This window comes from Colius striatus, chromosome 9 (genome assembly GCF_028858725.1).
Source record: "Colius striatus isolate bColStr4 chromosome 9, bColStr4.1.hap1, whole genome shotgun sequence".
Lineage (NCBI taxonomy): Eukaryota > Metazoa > Chordata > Aves > Coliiformes > Coliidae > Colius > Colius striatus.
The window spans coordinates 17,328,833-17,353,169 of NC_084767.1; the positions used below are offsets into that span (position 1 = coordinate 17,328,833).

General features: G+C 50.7%; 1 protein-coding gene across 5 annotated transcripts in view; it reads right to left on the minus strand.

Annotated features, from left to right (window-relative positions):
- Nucleotides 1-24,016, minus strand: part of JADE2 (jade family PHD finger 2) — an 85,934-nt gene extending 61,918 nt beyond the window's left edge. For 2 of the 5 annotated variants that reach the window (XM_062002954.1, XM_062002949.1), the window contains exons 1-4: nt 22,983-23,377; nt 16,330-16,387; nt 14,289-14,374; nt 1,080-1,237 (exon numbers count right to left, since the gene is read on the minus strand). In XM_062002954.1, the coding sequence (XP_061858938.1) occupies nt 1,080-1,237; nt 14,289-14,374; nt 16,330-16,387 (302 nt within the window). In that variant the 5' untranslated portion in view covers nt 22,983-23,377. Of the gene's footprint in view, nt 1-1,079; nt 1,238-14,288; nt 14,375-16,329; nt 16,388-22,982; nt 23,378-23,417; nt 23,764-23,842 lie in introns of those variants that run through there. The other 3 variants (XM_062002953.1, XM_062002951.1, XM_062002952.1) reach the window with 3 other exon arrangements.
- Between the last annotated feature and the right edge of the window lie 321 nt (nt 24,017-24,337).

Consider the following 24,337-nt stretch of genomic DNA (forward strand, 5'->3'; position numbering starts at 1 on the left):
AGCCCCCTTTACAACTTCCCTTTTGATGTGTTCAGACTCATTAAAGTTTCGTTTCTTTCTCTGTTTTCCTCCGGGGAAGGAAGGGGAGGGTACACAAAAGTTTACTTCAGAAGCAGGGTCAACAGCTGCAGCAGCAGCTGCTGTCACTGTGGGACAAGCGGAGGCTCCGCCGGCCCCAAATCCCTAGGCGAAAGGCATCCGTCGCAGCCACCCCACTCCCATCACAACCCCAGCACCAAGCTGGCACCACGCTCTTGCCTGTGGTTTTGCCCAGGGCTGCATGCCACAGAGGCAGTACATGAGAGCTGCAAACCTTGCAACTTTTCGGGTCCAACACTGGGAGTTTTGGGGTTCCTTTCCACCCTGCCTGCTTCCCCCCACCAGCAGCACCAGCCTTTCCCCCACAGCTTCGGCCATCGCCCTGCAATAATCCCTCACAAACAGCAAACGGGTAGCAGCTCCCCCATGTTTCTTTTTTTTGCCTGAGCAGCTGTTTAAGTGTCTATTTTAAAACCCAGTTCCCTGTTTTAAAATAGCTAGAAACACCAATCTAGGCCGATAGACATCATCTCTACAAGGCCTAGGAGACGCTCGTCTACCCGCTGGGCTCCTTTTCCCCAGCCCCAAATCTCAGCATGCCTGTCACGTTTCCAATACACACGAACAGCTTACACGGTAAAGAGGGAAGTTTTTAATTTAAGGGCCAACTGCTGCACCCCTGCCATGAAACAGAAATGGTACAGCCACGTGTTTCTAGACAGAGATGCAACAACCAGGCAGGCAGAGGCTGATGTGCTGGGTGGTTTTCTGCTGGGTTTTTTTTATCCTCCCTTTGATTTTATCAGGTCTTTTTAAAAATTCCCCGACCAAGAGCAAACAAGGACCTGGCCCACCTGGCACAGCTCCTTGCTGCTGCCCCAGAAAAAAACAGGCACACATGAGAAGGACTTTCAGAAAGCAACCACCCATAGCAGGGTGCAGCAGCAAGTCCCCGTGTATCTCCTTGACATGCTCTCTGGGATGACATGCACCTCACCAAGGCAAAGGAGATCCCCACAGAGGGGATCCTGCTTGCTTACCTGACCACGGGCTCGGGGATGGCCTCAGCACTCGCTGGTACCTGGACGCCCTTCTCCCACTCCTGCCTCCAGGGATCAGCCAGGACATAGTACTCATCGGGGCTCAGCTGGAAGGAGTCGGGGATCTTCATGGCCGTTATCAGATCCGTACGGAAAACCTACATCAGGGAAAAACAAACAGCCAAGAGGCAGGGTGAGGGGTCTGGCAGAGGCTGAGAAAGGTGTCTGGGGATCAGTCCCCAAGGGACAATATGGCGTGTGCCTGCATCCCAACAGTATGGCTTCAGTGTGTCATTTTATGTTACCTCTGAGCTGGGGTCTGGGAGGAGAACAAGGTGCACAGGCCTTGCTTGGCCAGACAGCACTGAGAGCCCAAGAGCCCCAGCAGCTGCAAGCCCTCTGAGGTCCCAGAGCCCAAGCAGACATGAAATTCAGGCACAAGGCACAAGCTCAGCTGAGACAGGGCCAGAAAATTAGAATTAAACTAAACAACAGGCTGCTTTCTCTTAGGGGATCGGTATTTCCAACATAGCCATGAAAATATCTGCTCCAAACAGCAAGGAACATACACCAACTGGGCTTCTCCATGTTCAGCCTTACTGGGGGAAATCATGTTCTTGACAGGAACAAAGCTGTGGGAAACACAGAGCCATCTCATCATTCCGAGTACCTTCACGTTCCCATCATATTACCTCACTGCACCAAGCACCGTCATATCCCCATTGCATCACCTCACTGCCCCCAAGCAGGGACAGCCAAAAGCTGAAGGTACCTATTGGGGCTCAATTGCTCCAGTGGTGATTGTGCACCATGACGCAAAAGGCAAAATAAAGTCAGTCTGGGTTGCAATATAGCTGGAAAAATCCAACTAAATGGTGATCTAGGTACCTGCTTGCACATCACAGCCAAATACATGGGGATTTTTCCTGACTCAATAAACCTCCGCTGAGATCGACACTGGACCCCTCCTCTATAAAATCCTCCAGCTCCTTGGACAGTGAATGGGCTCATTCTCCATCTCATTCCTGGCCCTGCAGAGTCTTCTGCCAATATACTAGGATGAAAAACTCATTCCAAAAAAATCCCTCACGGTAAATAAGGTTTTCCTTCCAGAGGGTTGCCTGACAGCAATGACTCGAGCAATCCTGCCTCTTGCAGCATAAAAATAAATTGTAAATGAAAATGGATGATTTCTCTTCTCTACCATCTGCTATTAGCTGAAATAATAACCGACAGTGCCAGCAATCATGCTTGGACACCATCTCGTTCTATCCACTCGATCCTTGCCACTTCTGCATTCCCCTCTGCAGGGCTGGGGTGGATCAGGTGTTTGCCTGAGACCTCGTTTAATCTGTCTGTGGAATGTCTTGTCCAAATGAGTATTGTTTTGTCAGAGCCACAGTAAATTATACAGTGTGGTATTACACCTTCAATACAAAGTTAACACACTTTGCACAGTATTTGGGAAACCAAATTGCCCGAGATGCAGGAAACTAGACATTAACTAAGACCACTGAGATCAGCATTTAGGTCAGTTTGTTTAATCCTCAGTCTCAGATGCTAACCCAATTAGAGTTAAATATAATACGTAAACAACCCTTTCTATGTTGGGACCTCTTTGAATTTTACTGGTACCTTTCTACTGATGCATCTGCTTGGAGACAGTTTTGACTACATCTATATAAACCTGGTCTGAGTTGGCCAGTCACAGTCTCAGTGCACCCTTCAATTAACACAATTAAGAGCCTACATATTACAGTCAAGATTAGGCTCAGCTTGAGAAAGATCAGGTTCCTTTAAGTTTCCATGTGCTACAACTGCATGGTTACAGACACCACTGTACCCTTTTAATACACTGCCAGTGTGAGAAATGAAGAAAAAAAAAAAGCTAATTAAACATGAGAAGGGATGTGAGATACCATGGTAGTCCTTCCAGTGCTGCGTGTCTGCATATCAAAACAAGTAAAGTAATCTCACTGGAAGCTGATTTCTGAAATACTGTGTAGAACTGTGCCCCATTGCCAACACCCCTGCACTGCCAGGGGCAAACCTCGGGCAAACGGCATCTCCGTTACCCAGTTTTGTTGCCCACCCCACACAAGAACAACACAAATGCCAGTGAGTCTCCTCATCTCTGCTTTCATATAAGTTTTGGTTGGAAAAGACCTTTAAGACCATCGAGTCCAACCATTCACCTCACACTGTGAAGCCCACCACTAAACCACGTCTCTCAGCACATCATCTACACAGCTTTTCAGTATCTCCAGGGATGAGGACTCCACCACCTCCCTGGGCAGCCTGTGCCAGTAATGAACAACTCTTACAGTTAAGTTCTTCCTAATATCCAATCTAATCTTCCCCTGGAGCAACCTGAGGCCATTTCCTCTTGTCCTATCACTCATTACTTGGGAGAAGACACCGGCCCCGCTACAATTTCCTTTCAGGTAGCTGTAGAGAGTGACCATGGCTGAAGCCCTCAGCCTTCTTTTCTGCACGCTGAACAATCCCAGCTCCCTCAGCCTCTCCCCATCAGATTTGTGCTCCAGAGCCTTCATCAGCTTCATTGCCCATCTCTGGACACACTCCAGCATCTCAGTGTCCCTCTTGGAGGGAGAAGCCCAACACTGAACTCAGTATTCAAGGTGCAACTTCACCAGTGCCCAATACAGGGGCATAATCACTTCCCTTTAGTGGAGGAGATGCTCCTCTGTGCCTGGACCAGGCATGGATGAGGGCAGCACCTCCCTGCTCCAGCCATCAGCACCGTGACAGGAGTGTTGCAGCCCTTGTGGACTGTTATAGAAACTGTTATACAGAACTGTTACAGGAAACATGGTTTTGGAGACACTAGTCGTTGGGATGTGTGGGCAAAGACAGGCAGGAATGGTTTCCAAAGGTGCTGGGCACCCAATAGGTTTTCTAAACACCCCAAACTAGATCCTGTGGACACACTAAGTGCCCTCCAGCCCCCTCTCTCTATTCAGTCTCCTCCTAAGGACATTCCCTTCAATGCCACGGGGTGCAGAAGCATGGTGTCACCCTTCCATGGCACATATATAAACACAACTCCTCCAGGAAGCTGCTTGGGATGTTACCAGCAGTGCAGGGAGGGCCCCAGCAGCACGGGGCAGTGGGCAGCAGGCATACACATGCTCCTGCCATGGGGCATGACCTGGCAACTGGCCCCCAGAAAGGTCCAGCTGGGTCATTAAGTTGCCTTGAGAGGTCTCTCTCCTCCTCAGGGTGCTGGCACCCACCACAGCAGTACCCTTTGCAGAGCCTTACCCCAAACAAGGGTCCCACTTTGTTTTGCAAAGGTAGTGCCAGCTTGAGAGGTGACAGGTCCCATCGCTTTGAGGCAACACCAAGAGTGGGTGGCCAGGGCAGATTTATGTCAACACCTGGCCCACCACCTTCCTCCTGATGATGAGGAGGGAGTCAGGAGACCCTGAAGCAACACACCTTGTGCCACACAACCAGCCTGGGGAGGAGCCAGCAGGCCCTCGCCATCCACAGGCAGGAAATAAAACAGTTCCACTGAACTCTCCTGTCAGAAACTGAACATATTTTGCTTTGCTTACAGCTATTACTTAGGCCATTTCTTTAGTGCTCTCCGCTGTTTGCTGGGGCGATGGCTTCGGCACTCCAGGTGCTCCAGCAGCATGCCAGGGGCAGCTGGCCATGCATCCCACAACACTCAGCGCTGCTGGAACCAGCAACACCAGCCTCCTCAGTGCCTCCCAACACCCTGAGCACACACAAAGCCCCCAGGCAAACGGCTGCACCCACCTCGCAGCCTCCGCTTTGGAAAATGCAGCAATGGGACCAACTCTCCATATCATTTCTCCCCTCTGCACGGTGTGGCTCCCAGGCTTGTGTTTTCCTTCATTAAGTCTTCCCCAAATTCATCCCTTCTGGCTTTTCAGCACACATCGGCATAGAAGTTTAGTTTTAATTTTAAGCCAAATAAGCACGATTGTATCTATTTCCCTGAAGATGATAAGGCACATCGCAGGCTGGATTTGCAATCTCCCTACTTCATTTATTTAGTCCTTCTTGGAAAACAGATAAGCTCACCCCATCCCAAGGCAGCGCGCACGCCTGCGCTTTATCACAGCGATGTCTCTGCTTTTTCATGAAGAACTGGAAATGCTCAAATTATTAACTATCAAAGCAGAACACTTTAGAAATGATAGAACGGCGCAGAAATTGTAAAGGAAAGCAGATCAGTTGTCTGGAAATCTCCCAATAGCTAATACGCTCAAATTGTAATCTAAATGTCTTTTTGTTTTGAATTGTCTGGGATTAGGGTTGGGAAAAGACTCAATTATTCTACTCAAACTCCTCTGAATTATTTATGAAAACCAAATAAAGGATAAATTGGGCAGTGATGAACTGAGGACCTGGCGGTGAAGAGAAAGTTGGGTACCAGAAAACAAGCAATTTTCCCTCAATAAGAGTGTTTACTGTTTCTGCCCGGCCGCAGGAGCTGACAGATTGTCCCCGAGGCCAGGCTGCTCCGCTCCCCGCACTGCTGTCGCAGCCCTGGCTGGGCTGTCCTCCTCTCCAGCCCAGCAACGGGACCCAGTTTATTGCCTATCGATCAGACAGCAATGGGGAAGGCCCAACCGAGACGCTCTCTTTATTACCTCTGCTTGCTCGAGAGGCTTGGGCAGGTCCTGGCAATGCTCGGAGACATTATGGCATGGATGCCCAGAGGTCAGCTTTGCCCTTTGCCAGTGTCAGCTTTAAAGATGGGGAAAACCAACATGAAATTGCAAAATCCTGAGAAGTTTTTGTCTTTGTACTGCCAAGTGAGAGCGACCGGGAATCAGGGTTGGTGTGCTCGCACAGCCTTTCTCAGCAGGGGAAAGGAACATAGAGGAAACATCCCTCTCAGTCCCTGCTTGATGCCACAGCCACAAGGGTGAGCTATGAGAAGTGTTTCATAGCACGGCAGGACAAGGAAAAAGCAAAGCTAAAAGAGAAGGTGTCCAACACTTCCCTAGGAGCAGTAGCAGTGAGGTAAATCCAGCAGCACCCATTGCCAGCCATGGGCACCCACAGCAGGACCACTCCTGCACCCTGCCATTGCTCCTGCACCCACCTCTGCCTGCCCACGCTGTCTACAGAGCAACGGACTGCAACACGCTAAATACAGGTGTCTGTGGATATTACAGCAAGGTCTGATAACAGTACTCCTGAAGATGTCATTCCTTGGCACCAGCGTACCCAGTGAAGCAGTGGCAGCAAATGATGGAGCACTGTATGAAAGCAGTGATCAATGCAGTAGGTTCCTTCACCTGCCACTGCCACTGCAAAGAGGCCCATCAGCTCCATGTCTTGGCTTCCCAGTTGGCTTTCCCTACTCACATCCCTGCCACTTGCAGTGAGGCAGCAGGTTAATTCCCAGTGTTATCACACCAATCTCGTGGCTCTACCAGAGCAGCCCAAGGAGGACACCAGTCTCCCCATAGCAGCTCAGGCCACCAACACAAGGATCCTGCTGCTCCAGTTGTGCTATCAGCCATCTGGAGAAGGTGTCTGATCACATACGCAGTCCATCCAAATCTTTTTTGTGTAGGAACCAACTATTATTGCTCCCTGGATCGAAGAACATCTGAGCAGTCACAGACCTGAGCTCACCTCTCCTTGTCACAGTCACTGCCAGTCACAGTCTGGTCCACCACTGCCAGTCACAGTCTGGTCCTGTAGATCCAGCTGCTCGATTTCCAAAGTCTGCAAGATTTTCAGTTACCCTTGGCTCTTACTCCTCACTGACAGGGCAAGTCCATATTACCACCTTTCTGTGCAATCCTCCTCCTGACTTCCATGTCCTTTGGCTCGCTCACAGCCTCCTCTAATAAAGCAGCCTAGCAATCTCACCGTCATCCAGCTCCCCCTTTACATGCTCTTTCGAGGACTCAGCTTTTCAAGTGACTGCACCGTAGGTCTGAGCCTGACAATCATCTCCTTGGCCTCAAATGTCAACCCAAAATCACCAAATTCAGATCCTATGGTAATGACTTTCCACTCAATCGAAACCAGCTCCTGTCTGAGGGCCAAAAACCCCTATCTGTTTGGGGGTTTAAATTGGAAAAAAAAAAGAAGCACTCATGTAGTGTTGGTTTTAATTAACTTTTAAACCAGCAGCCAGCCTAGGGGCTGCTGAGCCAGATCTGGTGTGGACGACTGCACCTGGTGAGGCAGCACTGCTTTGGAATCACTAAGGTCAAAAACTGTGTGGAACATTGGCTGGCTGGTCAAGGCCAGAGAGTGGTGGGAGATGGAGTTAAATCCAGTTAGCAGCTGGTCACCAGTGGTGTTCTCCAGGGCTCAGTGTTGGAGTCTGTTCTGTTTAACATCTTTACCAATGACCTGGATGAGAGGATCGAGTGCACCCTCAAGTACATCTGCAGATGACATTAAGCTGCATGGGTACATAGATCTGCTTGAGGGCAGGAAAGCTCTTCAGAGGGACCTGAAAAAGCTGGATAGATGGGTAAAGGCCTATTGTATGAGGTTTAACAAGGTCAAGTGCTGGGACCTACACTTAGGTCACAACAACCTCATGCAAAGCTACAGACTTGGGGTAGAGTGGCTTGGAAAGCTGTCCACCAGAAAAAGACCTGGAGATGTTCATAGACAACTGGCTGCACATGAGCCAGCAGTGTGTCCAGGTGGTCAAGACAGCCAATGGCATTCTGGCCTGTATCAGAAATAGTGTGGTCATCAGGACCAGGGCAGTGACTGTCCCCCTGTACTGGGCACTGGTGAGGCCACACCTCAAATACTGTGTTCAGTTTTGGGTCCCTCACTACAACAAAGACATTGAGGTGCTGGATTGTGTCCACAGACGGGCAACAGAGCTGATGAAAGGTCTAGAGAACAAGTCTGATGAGAAGCTGCTGAGAGAATTGAGGGTGCTCAGTCTGGAGGAGGCTGAGGGGAGACATTATCACTCTCTAAAACTACCTGACATGAAGATGTACTGAGCTGGGGCTCAGCCTCTTCTCCCAGGTAATGAGTGACAGGACAAGAGGAAACAGCCTCAAGTTGTGCCAGTGGAGGTTTAGATTGGAGATTAGGAAGAACTTTTTCACGGAGAGGGTTGTTAAGACACTGGCACAGGCTGCCCAGGGAGGTGGTGGAGTCCCCATCCCTGGGGATATTGAACAGTTGTGTAGCTGAGGTGCTGAGGGACAAGGTTTAGTGGTTGCCTTGGCAGTGTAAGGTGAGTGGTTGGACTTGATCTTAAAGGTCTTTTCCAACCAAGAAAATTCTATGATTCTAAAAGCATCTCTGAAGGTATTAGGTGGCTCATCCAAACTCCCACAAGCCAGATCCCAACACACAAGGCTTCCCAACCCAGCAGAATTGTGCTACACATTTTCCCCTGCATTTGCACCCAGTTGACCTTGCAGTTTTTAGACCTTGCTCTTGGGGCAGAGAGACAAGCTCTGTCTCTCTTCCTGCTCCCAGGGTGAGATGCAATTTTGTTTATATGCAAAACCATCTCTATCCCTGAAAACTTTTAGCAAAACAACCCTTTCCAAAGCACTCCACACCGCAAAGCACTGGTACAAAATACAAGAGAAACGAAGCCCATCATTCTACATCAAGTGCACACTGGAAAGCACAAAGTGCTTGCTACCAAAAAGGTGCACAGGAGAAGTAGAGAGGGGCAGGCCACAGCCCGCATCCAAAGCCTCATATTTGAATCTGTTCCCTCCTCTAATCCAACAGATCTGTAAACCTCATCCAGTGCCCTTGTATCTGTCGCAGCCATGTGGGATCTCACACAAACTCCTCTTTGCAGTGAGTGCGGGCAGTGTGCTGCTCCCAGAATCGCTCTGAGGAATGGGTACCAGCACAAGGGTCACTGCATGAGGGATGTGGGACTGCCTTTTAACACTGAGACAACAGCTTTTCTTTTGGTTTTGGTTTAAAGCACTGCCATCCTGGCAATTGTACCCCAATTGACCCTATTGGCCATAACTCCTTCCTTCACCCCTAGCAAGTCCAGGGGAGTCTGGCTGCCTTGCCTGCAGGGCTTCCTCCTCACTTCCAGCCAGTACTACTAGCCTTCACTCTCTCAAGCATAAAATTGTTTCTTGTAGCTCATGAGTCACAAGGATTTTTAGAGAAAGAGAAAACAGCAGGAACAATGGGAGCTCTGGGAATAGTTTTTGGTTGTACAAACTGTCTTCATATCAGCTTGAGCCAGCACCATCATGGGTGCAGCCTTCGGCTGCCCAGCCCCACTCCCCTCCAGCCCCCCCAGGCCCCGTTTCTCTGCTGGCACACCACAGCTTTCCAGCCCTTTCTGAAATGAGTGGCAATATTCAGCAGCAAGGCTCCCAAACATGGCAATGCCTGGTGTGTGTGTGTGTGTGTGTAAGCAGTGATACTATCTGCCTGTGGGGAAAAAGTACTTACTCTTGTGTTCATTTGGGAGCCAGTCTGCTATCTCTTCATCTAGGCTTTTTCCCCTCTCGAAATGCTGAATGTTAAAGATTCAATGAACAACAGAATTTAAAATAGGAACAAGAAGCATTTTTGTCTGGCCCTTCTCAGCATTCAGAAAACAATGGTACTAATCTGCTATCCTCACGCCCGATTGGGAAAAGTGACAAAGCCACTGCAGTCAAACCTTGCAAGAGAGACAGATTTTCTCCTTATCCATACCAGTAAAAACATGTCTGGTCTTGCTTGGCCATAATCATAAAAACCCTTCTTCTAGCATAGAGAGCTTGGGGACTAAATTCATATTGCACTGGACCATTATATACCTATGACAGGGAAAAAAAAAAGAGATCTCATGCACTAAAAATTACTTTTAAGATGGGAAACAATGAGGATGTTTGTTAAAAGAGTTAAATCCTTGTAAAGAGATATAAAAAGACATCTTTCAAAACACGGAAGTAATATCTAAACAAGGCAAGCAGAAAATAAAGTAAACTGTATAAATTTGTGGTTTCCCCTTCATCTCAAACCCTGCCTGCAGCTGTGGTCCCCTCATCTCCAAAAGGTTCAGACTGAAGGAGAAGGGTGATGAGGATGTCCGGTGCAATAAGCAGCACCCACTGCTCCTCAGCTGAGGGAAGGGACGGCTGGAGGGCTTCCAGGCAGGTGGCTTGCACAAAAAAGCAGTGGAGTTTTTTTGCCCCACAGCATATTCTAGCAGTGCAACTCACTGCAGGGCAGTGGTTTGGATCCCAGGTAGTTCAGGAGCTAATGATTACTGCCCGGGCTAAGGAAGTGATTCAGGCAGCATCACAGGGAGTCCCCAGGCCGCTGAGAGCTGAGAGCTGGCAGATAGATCCAGCGACTATGATTACACACTTGCCTTGTTCTTATATTCTCTCCTTAGACACTGACAACTGTTCCCTGTCAGAAACAGGAGAGAGGGCTTGATGACTGCAGTCTAACCAGCAAGGCTTGTGCTCACATCCCCAGCAGCCCTCTAGCCAGGGGCAGGATTGCACTAATGCGCCACTGAGAGAAGCTGAAATCCATACTTCAGGCACAACTTACTCCCTGCTGCAGATCCAGCATCCAAGACAGGGAGGACCTAAGTGAACATCCCCCTCCCTACAGCTCTTGGGGCAAGGAGTATGGCCAGCATCTTCTCACAGGGCACTTCGGCTAGCAGTGCCTGAGGATGGCTACCAGCCACCACACTCCATTTGAGGCCAGGTTCAGAGGCAAACAAGCTATAATGAGATTAATTAAAATGGCCAGATTGGTAGACTGCTATCATTGCAGAGGCAGAAACCTGCTGGCAGCTGCCCACATCCATCCTCTGCCTACAGGCAAAGGCAGGACACGAGAGCCATGCTCATGTCCCAGGCACCAACATGGCACTAGACTCCGTGGGGCAGGGGAGGACAACGGTCACCTTTGCAAGGCAAGCAGCCGAGACGGAGGCCTGGTGCCCGGGACACGCCAGGAAAGGGCCCGGGCAGAGCCCCGTGACAGGCACAGATAAATATAATCACTCTCCCTGGCAATGGCCCCCTTTGAGGATGTTTACAAACAGCTCAGTACTTTTCCATGTTAAGAAGCTTGTTTTTCCAGATGCCTTGTATCGGGTGGTTTTTAATGTGTATAGTTAATCCCTTCTCACAGAGTCTTTCATAATAAACATCACCCCCCCCCGACCTGGCTAATAACTATGTAACACTAATGCTTTTGATTTTTTTATCTCCTGCTCAAGTTGTCAGGGAGAATGCAGACAGCAGCTCACAGAGAAACAGGGACACGACTTTGAGAGGGCCAGGAGAGCTTGGTGTCGTGTCGTTTCCTCACAAACACTCTGCTCCCCCACCCCATCCTCCAGCATCAGTGCCCCTCAGGACGCTGTGTGGACCTCTCTACACCTGAACAACAGCTCAGTTCTTGAAAACTGCATAAACCTGGAGTTTGAGACACTGTTTGAAAACACTTGTCCAGCCCCAAAATGTCCGAGGCAGACTATCTGGAGCGGTTCAATATCTGATAGTACAGTCATCATGTTTTCTCTCTTACACTCCTCAGATATTCCTTCCTCAATGGAAGAGCAAAAAGAAAGGTGTTTTGCTATTTCAGGTGAAGTAGTTTGACAGTGGTGCAGTTTGTTTTGCACTTCTCAGTACTTGCTCCAGCAGGACACGATGCCCATCCCAGTTTGTGCCTGAAATCCCCCAAGACGTGCCAAACCCCGTTGTGTCTCATGGATGACAGGCAGTGGATCCCACACATGGACTAGACACAGCAAGAGCAGAAGTTGGGTCACTCGTGGAAAAGTTCAGAAGACACTGTTGTAGAGGAAATCCATAAACCAGCACCCACTGGTGTGACCTCCAAACCACTGTTGTGTACTGCTACTGGTCTGCTGTAGCAGGGCAATCCTGTGTCCATCCCCAGGGACAGCCCACACCTTCCTGACCCTGGGTTTCACTTGGAGATGAATTCAGGCACACTTGCATAACAAGAAAGACGCAAGGGTAAGGCAAGTAAAGCTAAGATCTGGTCCACTCCCATTTGCTCATGTTCCCACCACCCTCTTGTAGAAGACTGTTTGTCAGCTCCAGCCTCCTGGCCAAACTCCAACTTGAGTAATCACGTATCACCTCCCCAAATTCCCCTGGAGTTACAGTTCAGATATGCCATGGGGGTTCCCTTTCTGTACCAATTGTTGCTAAGCTGGGCACTCTTAAGTTTCTCCTCCACTTTACTTGTTCCAGAGCTACATTCCACTGATAATCGTCTGGGCATAATGCAGCATGAAGCAGAAAGACAAGCCTGGCTTCCACAGGCACCACATCTGACATCTCCCCAGGTGCCATGGACTAAGATCTAGTTTTCACTCCAGTAGTCGTAGAGCAGCAAAACTTCAATCTGAGTCTGACTATCCTTCAAAAAGCCCAGAAGCACTTTCACTTGGAATCTTGGACTTCTATCCATTAACTTCACAGCAGCTAGGGAAACTCCTAGCTGGCTGATAAAGCTAACCCATATTAAAGACAAATGCAGGTCTGCACCAGTGATGCAGAAAGAGATCTTCAAGCACAGGCTCTTTTGGAGGAAGATCTTACTGGACAGCAGCAGGGTGGCACGTATGGCACTGTTGGTGACGAAACACAGCTAACCAGGTCTAATGCTGGGCATAGAATCAACGGGACTCTACGACTAACCTGATGCCTTTACGGACACATTGGGAACAGGGATGGGCAAGTATTTTGGAGAGGGCTAACAGTATCACAGGAGGAAAAAATGTCCCAAATGCTTCACTTTTTCAAAGGGCAAGTCAGCTCACAGAATATAACCTCTCACACACTTCAAGAGACACATCTGTAAAAGAAAACTGACATTACCAACCCTAACGCACAACTTTCTGACAGCCTTGTCAACAGTCAGTGACATCTGCAGCCCTGGTTTTTCTCTCTGGAATGTTTCCATTTACCTCAGATAGTAGTAACAGCTTTTCAGCCCCTCTCTTTACCCAATGCACAAACAACTCAGACTTTAAAGTCTCTGTCCACTGCCAACACGTTGGACATATCAACGTAAATCTGTCAGAGTGGTAAGAGCCAAGTGCAGCTGTAATTCAGGCAGTGACCACAGGAAAACCTCAAAATCTCTACTCAGCTTGATGCAAAGGGAGGATGTTAAAAGAGGTTTGTGCTTACCAGGCCACAGCCTCAGGAGAGGTGTAACATGGGAGCTTGGGAAGGAGCCTACAGCCTGGCAGCAGGCATTAGCCACACCAGCTTCACCTGCTTCTAAAGTTTTTATTTGACTCCAGACCCCGGTCCAGAGAAAGGGAATGTGAGAACAATGTCCCTCTGGCTTTGCTCACATTGCTCTTGAAAGGCAGATGACCACCGCTAAACACTGCAGTTGCTACAACAGCATGAACTCATGCCTCGTATAGTTTCCATGTTTAGTGGAAACGTATTCAAGGCACGCAAGGGAAAAACAGGGCACAGCATCATCCCTTCCAGCACAGTCCTTGGAAAACAGTTGGTTCCAGACTCGGCACTGCAGAGGGGGCAGGGGCGACCTGGACAATGCCCCCGGGGTGGTCAGTGCTGCCCATACCAGCTGGGAGCAAGGGAAAACCCTGCAGCAAGGTCAGACACCAACAGTCTCAGCTTAATGCCCTTGAGCCCCGTGACAGGAGGAAGCCAACACAACACGATCTGCAACTCAGCTGTGCTGTCTCTCATTTCATGGCTCACCGTACCTCCCACTTATTCACAGGGAGGAGCCTCCATGTCACCCTCCCCTGGCATCAATGCTATGACCTGTGCCACTGATGAAAGGGCATCCAGGTGGACACTCAAACCAGGGGAACCTCAGCATGAAGCTAACTTGATACTGTATGACCTCCCAACACACAATCTCTCCCCATCTGCACCAGCAGGGGTAAAACAGACACAAAGATCCCAATGGAGAGAGCACAAAGGCCTCTCATCCGTCATCAGAGATGCCCGCTGGGTACCTCCACCTGCCTCCTCCCCACAGAGCTGTGTATGAGGCTGAGGCTGGCACCGCTGGCAGCAGCTGGTGGCTCTGCAGAGCGGGCTCTGGCTTATTGGAAGATGCCCTGTCTGGCACCCACTGCCCACAGCTAGTCGTGCACATGCCATTTGCCCCCACATCTGAGCAAGCACAGCCCAGGGAGAAAACTCTTCTTTGGCAAAAAACTAAAAACCCACATACCTCAGAGGGTTTCTTCTCCTTCTGCCGTGACCAGGTGGATTTGGTATTTGGAATTTTGGAGCATCTGGAGGCGGATGTGGTGTGACCTGCAATGAGGCAACACAGACATGTCACCTAGAAAAAAGACAAAGTTTTTCCCTATCTTTGTTACCAGCCCCACTGCCACTGCTACAACCCCCACCACACTCTGGGCCAACACTAAGAGGCAATAATACCTTGACAAGGCATTATTTTCATGCACATCCCATGGTACTTCACCAAAACAGACTAACATCACCTTCCTGCTGCTATAGATGATAAAACAGAGGCCTCTGAAATTTAAACACTGATTTCAAATGTATACATCAGAAATGAGAAACCCAAAGTTGTGAGTAAGAATGGCTTCAAAGAAGGAACGAGCCAGGGCTAGTTCCTGGAATCAGGAATCCAATGGGATCGGGAATTCAGGAGGTAAGACATTTTCTGATGAGGATGCTTAAAGAGAAGTATCTGAACTTCTGAGGACTTCAGATCCCATGGTCAACCAAACTGAGTAGAACTCCTCAGCCCATGCCAGGACTAACAATTTCCACCTTGCCCTCTCTTCAAGCTACAACATGGTGCTACAACTATGGAGACTTAAGACAATCACTTAGATGCCACTACCGTCCCTTCCTGGCAGAGGCACAAAAAAAAAGGGCACCAGGTTGTTTAGAAGAGTCCTGCAGGAGAACATTTGTCAGCAGCTTAGATATCACCTGCAGCATAAATATCCAAGCCCAATAGAGATAAGGCTCTGTTGTTTAATACTGTGATTAAAGATGCTTTACCCCCAGAGGCAGAGGAGCCCATCAGTGCAGTTCAGCTGGGCAAGCCTTTCAGCATCTGGGGATTAGGAGATGGGCAGTTTAGAGTACAGCTTTGAAAGCAAACCCTTTTCTGAGGGAGAGGTGTTTTTATCTTAGGAGAAGCAAGTAGTGTTGACAGAGCCTGAAATCCTTTGGGTAAGTACAGCCCAGCCCCCCGGGGCTGCAGCAGGCCTGGGATCCCCTCTGGCAGCCCAACAGCAGGTTCTCGGCGGCAGGAGCGGTGCAAACTCTGCTCCTGCTGACAATTTTTTTTGGCTAAAGCTGTGGGAATGGTAGCCAAACCCAGCAAGATCGGCCTTTCCATAACCCCCTGTAATCTCCCCATCATCCTGTTAGGAAAAGGCCCAGAAGTTTGGTGTCTTTAGTAAAGTCCCTTTCCTTCTTGGATATCCAGCAACCAGATCCTGTAAAGTGTGGAGAGCAAATTCCCAGCACGGCCCAAATGAAATTACTGTGACATTTGTAAGAAACCAAGAGCAACTCGTAGGAAACTCCAGAGCCCAGACAAGGGATTATACTCGTGCCTTGAGGGTACGAACACTAAGGCACTGCGGTATGTCTGCAGTGGGTGAAACCCTGGAGTAAGTGGGAGAGGAAAGTGCTCTATTTATAGCCAAAATTCAGCACATTTGCACATGTTTATTGTTGAGCACATGCTTCTGTGCTTTCCTGAATGAGGATGAAGTGAGGTAGGTGCTGAAAAGCAAGTGTGGGCTTGCAAGCTTTGCTGGCTTGAGCCTTATCCCTTTTCCCACATCACTCTGCAGCTTGCAAAAAGGGAACAAGGCGGCTCCGGTTTTACCCTGACTCCAGCAAAAACTTCCCTTTCCCCCAGTACAACTCAGTCAAGAGCTAACTAGTCTGGGGCTGCAGCTCACAGGAAAGGACAACTTGTCTACAAAGTGTGTTTGCTTCATTAGCAGATTTGCAATCAGCAGCTCTCCCTCGCCCAGACTCCTCACACTAGGGGGACACTCTCATCAGTTAAGAGGAGCCACAGTCGGGCGTTTAAATTGATATCTGCTTGTTGCTGCTTTTCTGACAAACCCAGCCCAGTACACGATTCATTGTGCAGAGACTTCCCAGTAAATGCAGTTTCCTCCACTCTTTGCAAAGTAATTATTCAAGCGTCTTCCCTGCTGGAGGTGAATCACTTAGTTATCTCATTCAAAGCCTTGAATTAAAGGTCTTACTGTCAGTGGTGTCTGAGTTATCACTGCTGATCGAGTACTTGCGTCGTTTTTCTTCCATCTGTAACAAAAGAAATTGAACGTTACACTTAATGTCCAGGAAACTCATCTAGGCACCAAATCACTATTATCTCTGCATACCCTGTTATCCCAGTACTGGCCAGTACTTACCCTCAGGACAGACAACTACCCAGGGATTTAAGAACAGGAAGAAAACAATCCTCATAGGGCTTTAAAAAACAGAAACAAAACAAAAACCAAAAACTTCAAGGATGTGAGCATCTCTCTATGAGCTTTCCCTCTCCCAGGAGGTAGAACTTGGATCACTCAGCCGGGCATGGCAATTTGCCTGTGTGGGATTCACAACCAAATGGCAATCTCTCTGCAAAAGCATCACCACCAAGGACCGTGGTGGGCCAGATAAAGGGCCTATGAACTACCCATCTGAGCTGCAAACTTGAGAAGTACACTGAGAGAAAAATGAAAACCAAGAGCACTCTCAGTATGTCTACAGGGGGAAGTCCGAGCATCCTGGCACTGAGGAGGACCCTTGTGTATGATGGGATGGGGTTTTACCCTCTGACTCATCTTCCTAGTCAAGTAGCATCTATTTCTTTTAAAACCCCTGGTTTTAAAGCTCTCTAGCCAAGCTTGAAGCCAAGCTTCCCATCACCCAGAGCTGCTCTGCCTGCTCCAGCACAGCCCTGCAGCCTCCTGCCAGCACTGCAGCTCCCCAGAGGGATGAGCAAGTGGCTTCTGCACAGCTGCCGTCACTTCTCCATCCTTTCAGAGACAAAACCACGGCAGCGGTACCACCACACAGATTAGGAGGACAGAAGACCTGTTTCAAGTTCTGCTGCTGATTTGCTTTGTGACTTTGAACAAGACACGGAACTGCTTGAAATCAGCAGGTTCTCCTGAACTCACTCCTCAGGAACTGAGCACTCAGAGTTGAAAGTCAAGTACCTGTACCAGTAGGTGCTTTAAAAAAATAACAGGAAAAAAAAAGAAAGAAAGAAAAAAATAAGAAGAAAGACATTTTAACTTTTGAAAACCCCAGTTTTCCCATGTGGCTAGTGACTGATCGATGTGGCCCCCAACACGGGGCTTGGGGAGCTCTGGGCTACCCATGGGCCAGACAATTATCCAACAGGTTGTGAGCTCAAATACACCCACAGAAAATAATGCTCATCTTGTGGAAATCTTGCTAGTACTTTCTGAGATATCTTGTAAGAATCCAAGGTTGTAAACAAAGTGAATACACTAATGCTTCTGCACACAGTAAGTGAGAACAATAAACCACTGGGTTTGTGTGGTTCAGACGCAGCAGGTCCTAGCAGCACACAGACTGGGTCGCAAGCAAAAGCATGTCAACTGCCCTCCAAAAACCAGGAAAAGTTCCACACGAGGAAGTAAAACCCTTGTCATGTCTGTATTTTACAACATACGTGCTATGCTTTAGTGCACCGGTATTATACTACAAAGTATCATAAACATTTTAACTCTCAGTGCTGCGGTAAGGCAGCACTGTATCAAAAACATGATTTAAAACACTCCTTGGGAATATGGCAATATCAATACTCTCCCCTGGCGATTCAAGGAGAAACACACGTTATTAAACCAGCCCTCTTCCAAGCAGCCGTTAGATTTTGCTTGGGAAAAGTGATATTGAAGCCAGTGCTAACTGCAGTTGCCTTACTTTTACTGGAAATTCTTCCTGAACCTTTAAACTGGTTCCTACTAGCTTGAAGTGTCAAACAGGCTTTTTTGGAGTTCAAAGTTGGAGTTATGCTTTTATTGATTCTGGAGTTCATAGTCACTAAGATTACATAAGACAAAGGCAACAGGAAAAAGAAACACCTGAGCTGAAGCAGAGGAATGCTAATGATACCCTGTGGGATTTCTAGTGTTTCCCCGTGTCTGCCTTTACAGAGATTGTGCTATTGACATCACCCTCCTTCTAAGGGATGCAAAGAGGAATATGATAAAAGCACAACACAGATGTCAGGATGCTGGAACTGGCTTTGGCTCTGATGTATATGTGGGAAAATGCACTGATCATCCCTTCAAGTGAACTTGGTCCCTGCATCCTGCTCCTGTCCTACACAACACACATTTACATGCTCACTGTGTAACAGCATGAATTTATATTCACACGCAGAAGTAGTTCACATTGCAGGTAGAACAGCAGTACTGCTTCGGAAGGTGCTTTTGCCACTGCTTGGCAGAGTCCGAGACAGCATCCTCTGAACCAAATGGCATTTCAGTTGCTCTGAATGGAATTATGGCTTGAGTAAAGTACAGGCATCTCTGAAGACGGTAATTCTGAAAGGCAACCACTGCCTGGGGAGGGGATGCCACACAAAGTACTGTGCACCTGAAGAGAGCCAATTTGGGGCCAAAACACAGGGCTCAAAAATATATTTTCAGAAAATGGTTAATTTGCAGAGAGTAGTAAACAACATGGTACTTAAATGAAGAATTTACTGTAGAAGAAGGGTAATTGGGCCATTTCCCCATCTGGGTTATGAAGTCCAAAGGTGGCTGGGTGAGCATCACCTCCCAACACCTCTGGCATCCAGCACTGTGGACCCATTGCCCACATCCCTGCCCAAGCCCCAAGAAGCCTGGCACAAAGCAAGCTCTCGGGAATGATCTCATTGGTGTACTACCAAGTAATTTAAAGCCTCCACAAAATACAGTCTCTGCTACAAAATGAAACTTTTGTTTACATTAGAAGCTAATTTCACCTTTAACTGCCCCATTCCCCACATGGCATCATTATTGAAGTCATAAACAAATACCAAAAAAAAAATCATAATACTTTGAAAAGGTCGGAGTTAGGTCAAACTTGGCCCAAAATCTAGTTTTTACAGAGCCAGAAACCAATAGAAAGGTTTCCATGTATGCTTTCTTTAAAAAATTCAAACAGAAACAGATGTGGGTTTCTTTTATAAACAAATGAACATCCCCCTGAAGTGTCTGCAGCTCAAATCCACAGGCATTGCCCTGTGCTAAAGCAAGGAAACCTGAAAACAAAATTGCTTGCAAACTAACACATGGTCAGCACTGCCTTTGTTCAAGCTGAGGAAGTCAGATAAGTGCTAAACCAAAGAAGATGATGGCCCTCCATCACTTCTGAACAAATGTAAATCACTGAGGCACTGGAGCAAATTAGCGGCAGGATTGGTGGTAAAAGAGAGATGATAGCCTCGGGCTGCCTGGTCCAGCCTCACAGCAGGGGTGGGTTGAAGAGGAGTTTTTGGAGATGCAATTTTGCTCCACCTAAGAGAAGTGAAGGCAGTGGTACCCTGGAGGCACACAGAGATGCATGGGTCCAGATGCAGAGCTCCTGTCTCACCTGAGCACTCCCCACTGACTGCGAGAGCCGGCGGGCTCCCAACCACGCTAAACCAAAAAAGTCTCAGCCAACCTTCTGCCAGCAAACAACTCCTGGTCCTCTGTGCACCCTCCAATCATTAATCTCTGCACTCTGGTACATCTGTTGATGTTTCCCAGCTCCGTGTGAACTGCTGTACATCAAGTCCACGTGGCATTTGGAGCTCTCAAGTGCATCACAGCACCCTGTGCAGGGGCTGTTTGGAAGAACAAACCATTCTGGACTGTGGCAAGCATGCTACAGAAATTCAGGGATGCCTGCACTCCTTGCTCCCACAGCAAACAGGCACAGAAACCTCCGTAAGTTGCAGTAAAATAAAAAGCCCCAAGCAAACAAACAAAAGGTATTCGGTCATCATCTCTTCCCAGCTCAGTCACACGGCAAGGGATGCGCCGGGCTCGGGCCCCCGCGCCGTCACCTCTGACGCTGTGACAGTTGAGCAACACCGGCTGAATTATGTGTTCTGTTTGTGAGCTGCAATGAGACTGCAGAAAAACCACTTCCCTGTTTGTTCTTCCAGCTCAGAAAAAGGAACACAAACAGAAAATGGTGCCCCCAGCGGCATGTACACGGGTCCGGCCACTCGACCCCGCATCAGGGACCCCCGTGCCAGGAACCCCCGGCTCCAGGACGCCGCTGCTCACAGGGACCCCATCCCATCGCCTGTGCCCGGCATGGAGAGGATGGAGAGGAGGGGCTCATCGGCGCTCCCCCTCTGTGTTAACTGCCTCTTTGCTCTGTCTAGGAACACCAGCCAGTTGTTAGAAAGTGTAATAGGAAGGGTGGAGGGCTGGACGGTCCCAGCTTTTGCACCGTAGGAGCGCTGTCCTCGTCGGATTGCCTTTTCTCATGACAGTCCTGGAGCCAAGCGCTGCTACAACAGGCTCTGAGAGAGCAGCAGCAGCAGCATACCCCGACGCAAACACAGCCCCAGTTTCACAATAACACAAGAACAAACTTTTTGACGGAAGGATGCACCTCGGCTGTGCCAAGAGACCGTCAACAGACCTTGGTGTGCAGCCCTTACATCCCAAGGGGAAGCCATGCTGCTCTTTTCTTAACCTCCCTGGTAACCTTGCAAATTGCAAGTACCAGAAAGGCACAGTCCCGGGACTCGGGGACACCCATTTTCTGAGCAGGGGGAGGCTGCCCCTGCCAGTCGGGGCTCTCCTGCCCCTCCGCCTCCTCCACACACTGCTCTTGGCACCAATGTCTTCAGGAACAATTGCCCAGGTGAAGAGAGCCATTCCTCCTCTCCTCCACAGCAACCTCGCCTGCTGCCTTGGCTCCCCGGGGCAAAATTTAATCTCATTTAAATTTAAAACAAAACAAGCTCTCCTTTGTTTCCTGTGCTTTGCCTTTTTGCACATCTATATGGGGCTTTGTTGGTTTTTTGGGGATTTTTTTTACCCTTTACTACTCACAACTTTGCTTGCCTCTTCTGACTTGTTACCCTCTCATGATCCATTTTTTTTCTTCAGCAAGCCCAGGCAGAGCACAGGCAATCAGAAAGGTTACTGCGGGCAGTCGGGGCAACCCCTACCTTCGGGCAGGTGGGAGCAAGCAGGGACAAGGGGCAAGGGCTGGGACACGGGGCTCAGCTCCGCACTCGCAGTTGGCTCCCCCAACCTGCAGGTCTCCGAGTATCCTGAACTCAGAGGGAAAGCAACAGGAGCTATGGAGACTTCAATCTGTACCAAACACCCAGGGTAAGGCAAAGAGCAGCTCGTATTGAAAATACTTTAGTTTGAGGACCATCTATCCACAACTTTCAGAACTTGGTGTCAAACATTATCAGCAGCTACCAATACTTTGAACTGCATCTCCCTGCCTACAAACCCAACGTGTACCCTCACATCCTTGTGCCAAGCCTTCATTTTCAGACATCAGCCTCAATTTTCCTAAGAAAAACAATTTTAACCTTTGATTTAACCTTTCTGCAAGCTATTTTTGCTCCTATCTCAAGCTTATTTTAACCTCAGTAGCCAATAACTGTTTAAAGGTCAAACACCATTCCTAATAGCCGAGCTCCTTCCCCCTGGGAGAAAGGCTGAGAACATCGATTTTTTTTTTTCCCCCAAGCAAAATCCCCTCTTAGCAATGTCCCGGCCGTTGCAGGGTCTCGGCTCACACCCGTAAGTAAACAGTTTTCACTGTGGGTGCTGAGAGCAGCAGCTGGGAATTTTCCCTGTGCATGCCATCCTTCGCTTCCCGCTCTGCAAGCGCGCAGGATGCACAGGTACGGAGATACCAGACACATTTTTTTTTTCCCCTTCCCAGTTGCACATGAGGTTGACAATTCAGCAGCCCCCCTCCCCCTACCCCCCCGCGTTTGCAGCGCTTCCCAACTTCCCGGTCGCTGCATCCATCCCCAGGAGTGGAGCCGGGGGAGCGGCAGCGACGGCGCTCCCGGCCCCGCATCCCACAAGCAGCGCGGCCGCCGGGCTCGGCAGGTGGGGAAGGGGCCGGAGCTGCTGGGGGCGGCGCGGGCGCCAGCGGCTTCCTCCGGGGGGTAAAGAGGGAGCCCGAGGGAGGAGGCAGGTGGCCGGCTCAGACGGGAGGGGATCGCCCCGCGGGAGTCACGACAGAGCCGCGGAGCAGGGGGATGTTTTCGGCCCCGGGTGACGGGGGCGGGGGGGAGGGCAGGCGGTCGGCTCCCGGGCCCGGCGGCCGGGAGCGGCGGAGAGGAGGAGGAGGAGTGAGGGCAGGCGGGAGCCGGCAGCCGCCACGCCCCCGGGCACCGCCATCCCGGCCCCGCGCAGCGCTCCGCGCCCGCGAGCCGCCGCTCCCCGGGCCCAGCGCCGGCCTCCGCCGCTCGCCCGCCCGCCCGCCGAGCCCCGCAGCCCCGCCGACCCCCCCCCGCCCCCCTCCCGGGGCCGCGCATCGCCCCGGGAGCCGCGGTGCGCGCCCCCTCCCCCCGGCGGGCAGGGCGCGCGGCAGGCTCTGCCGCAGTCATTAATTTGGGAAATAAAAAGACGAAGCCGCCATCCGACCCTTTAAAAGTTCTTGTTTACGTTCCCGCCACCTCCCTCGTACACTTTAAAACAAGAGTGACCAACATGCGCAATCCACCCCTGGAAATGCTGCACATCCCCCGCCTCGCAGCCACGGGAGGGGGGGGAGGGAGGGAGGGAGGGAAGGGGAGAAAATAAATAATTAAAAAAAAAATAGATACGAGCAAAGCAGGGGGAGCTGCAAAATACCCATCGGCTGCAAAATAAGCCCGTTCCCGACGCCAGCCCCGCCGAGCCTTTACCTTTGCCAGGAGAGTGTCCTCCAAGAGTTGAGGCTGTCTCTCGGGTTACGGGCGGGGAGGAGGCGGGGGGCGGGGGATGCTCCCGCAGTCCCCGGCCGGGAGAGCCCCCTCGCCGCCTCAATCCGGTGTCATTGCCGGGGCCGCGCCGGCCGGGCCCTGCTCAGGACCGCCCGCCCAGTAACTCCATGGATGCGGCCCCGCTCCCAGCCGAGATGGCCGCTCCGCGGCGGCCGGGCGAGCCCTGCCCGCCTGTTTTCTCTTTCTTTTTTACCCCGCACTTCCTCAGGCTCTCCGCGCCCGCCGCCCGCCCCGCCGCCGCTCGGGCTCCGGCTGGGAGGCGGGGAAGCGACTTTCGGAGCGGGGACGGATAATGGTGGCGGCGCTTCCACCAGCCCCCCCCCCCAAGCCACCCACCCCCCCCCCCAAGCCACTCACATACACACGCCGCCTCGGCCGCCCCAAATCTTCAATTCCTTTCCCTCCTGCGCCCTCGCCCCCCCACCGGCGCCGCGGCAGGGCCAGGTGCGGGCAGCGCCGGTCCCATCCCGGGCCGCCCGCCCCGCTCCTCACCCCCCCGCCGCTCGCCGGGGCCCCATGGCGTTGCCCGGAGCCCCGCTACCGCTCGCCCGGAGCCCGCTCGCCCCTTCGGCGTCCCGCCGGCCCTGCACACGCTCTCTCTCACACACACACACACACACACTCACACTGTTTCCCCGCTCTGCCCCCGGCCCCGCGCCGCTCCCCCCGCCGCGCTGTGCACACGCGTACACGGGGCCGCTTCTGCAACCTTAAAAAAAAATAAGCTTATACTTAAAAAAAAAAAAAAAGGACACCCTTTTGGCGCCATATTAATGACGTACTTAAAATTTGCCATTTCTCCTGCGTCAAAAAGACGGTTGTTGCCCATCGCGGAGCGGGTGGGGGCCGCGCGGCCAAGGCGCCTTATCTTGCCCCCCGCTCCCGCTCCCCTGCCGCGGAGCAAACTTCCGCGGCTGCGGGGCGGGCACTGCCGGCGAGGGCCGCGGTGCCTCCGCGCTGCTGCGCGGGCTGAGCTGGAGCCGCTCCGCGGAGGGGAGAGGAGCGGCTGGGCTGCGGATGCGACTGTGGCTGTAGCGGCAAAACCCAGGGAGAGGGATGGATTTTCTGCCCCAAACTTCGCAGAGTTTCCGCGGAGCGGAACAGCTGCCGTGCGCTTCCCACGGGGGGTGGCCTGAGCTCGGGGGGGGTGCTCGGGGCTGCCCGAGGCCGGCTGTTTCACAGGCATCGAAACCAGCGGCAGCCCGGCTGCCGAGATAGAAACGTTTTCTTAAAATACTCATAGGTGGATGGAGTGGTCCATGCGATGCACAGCTTCC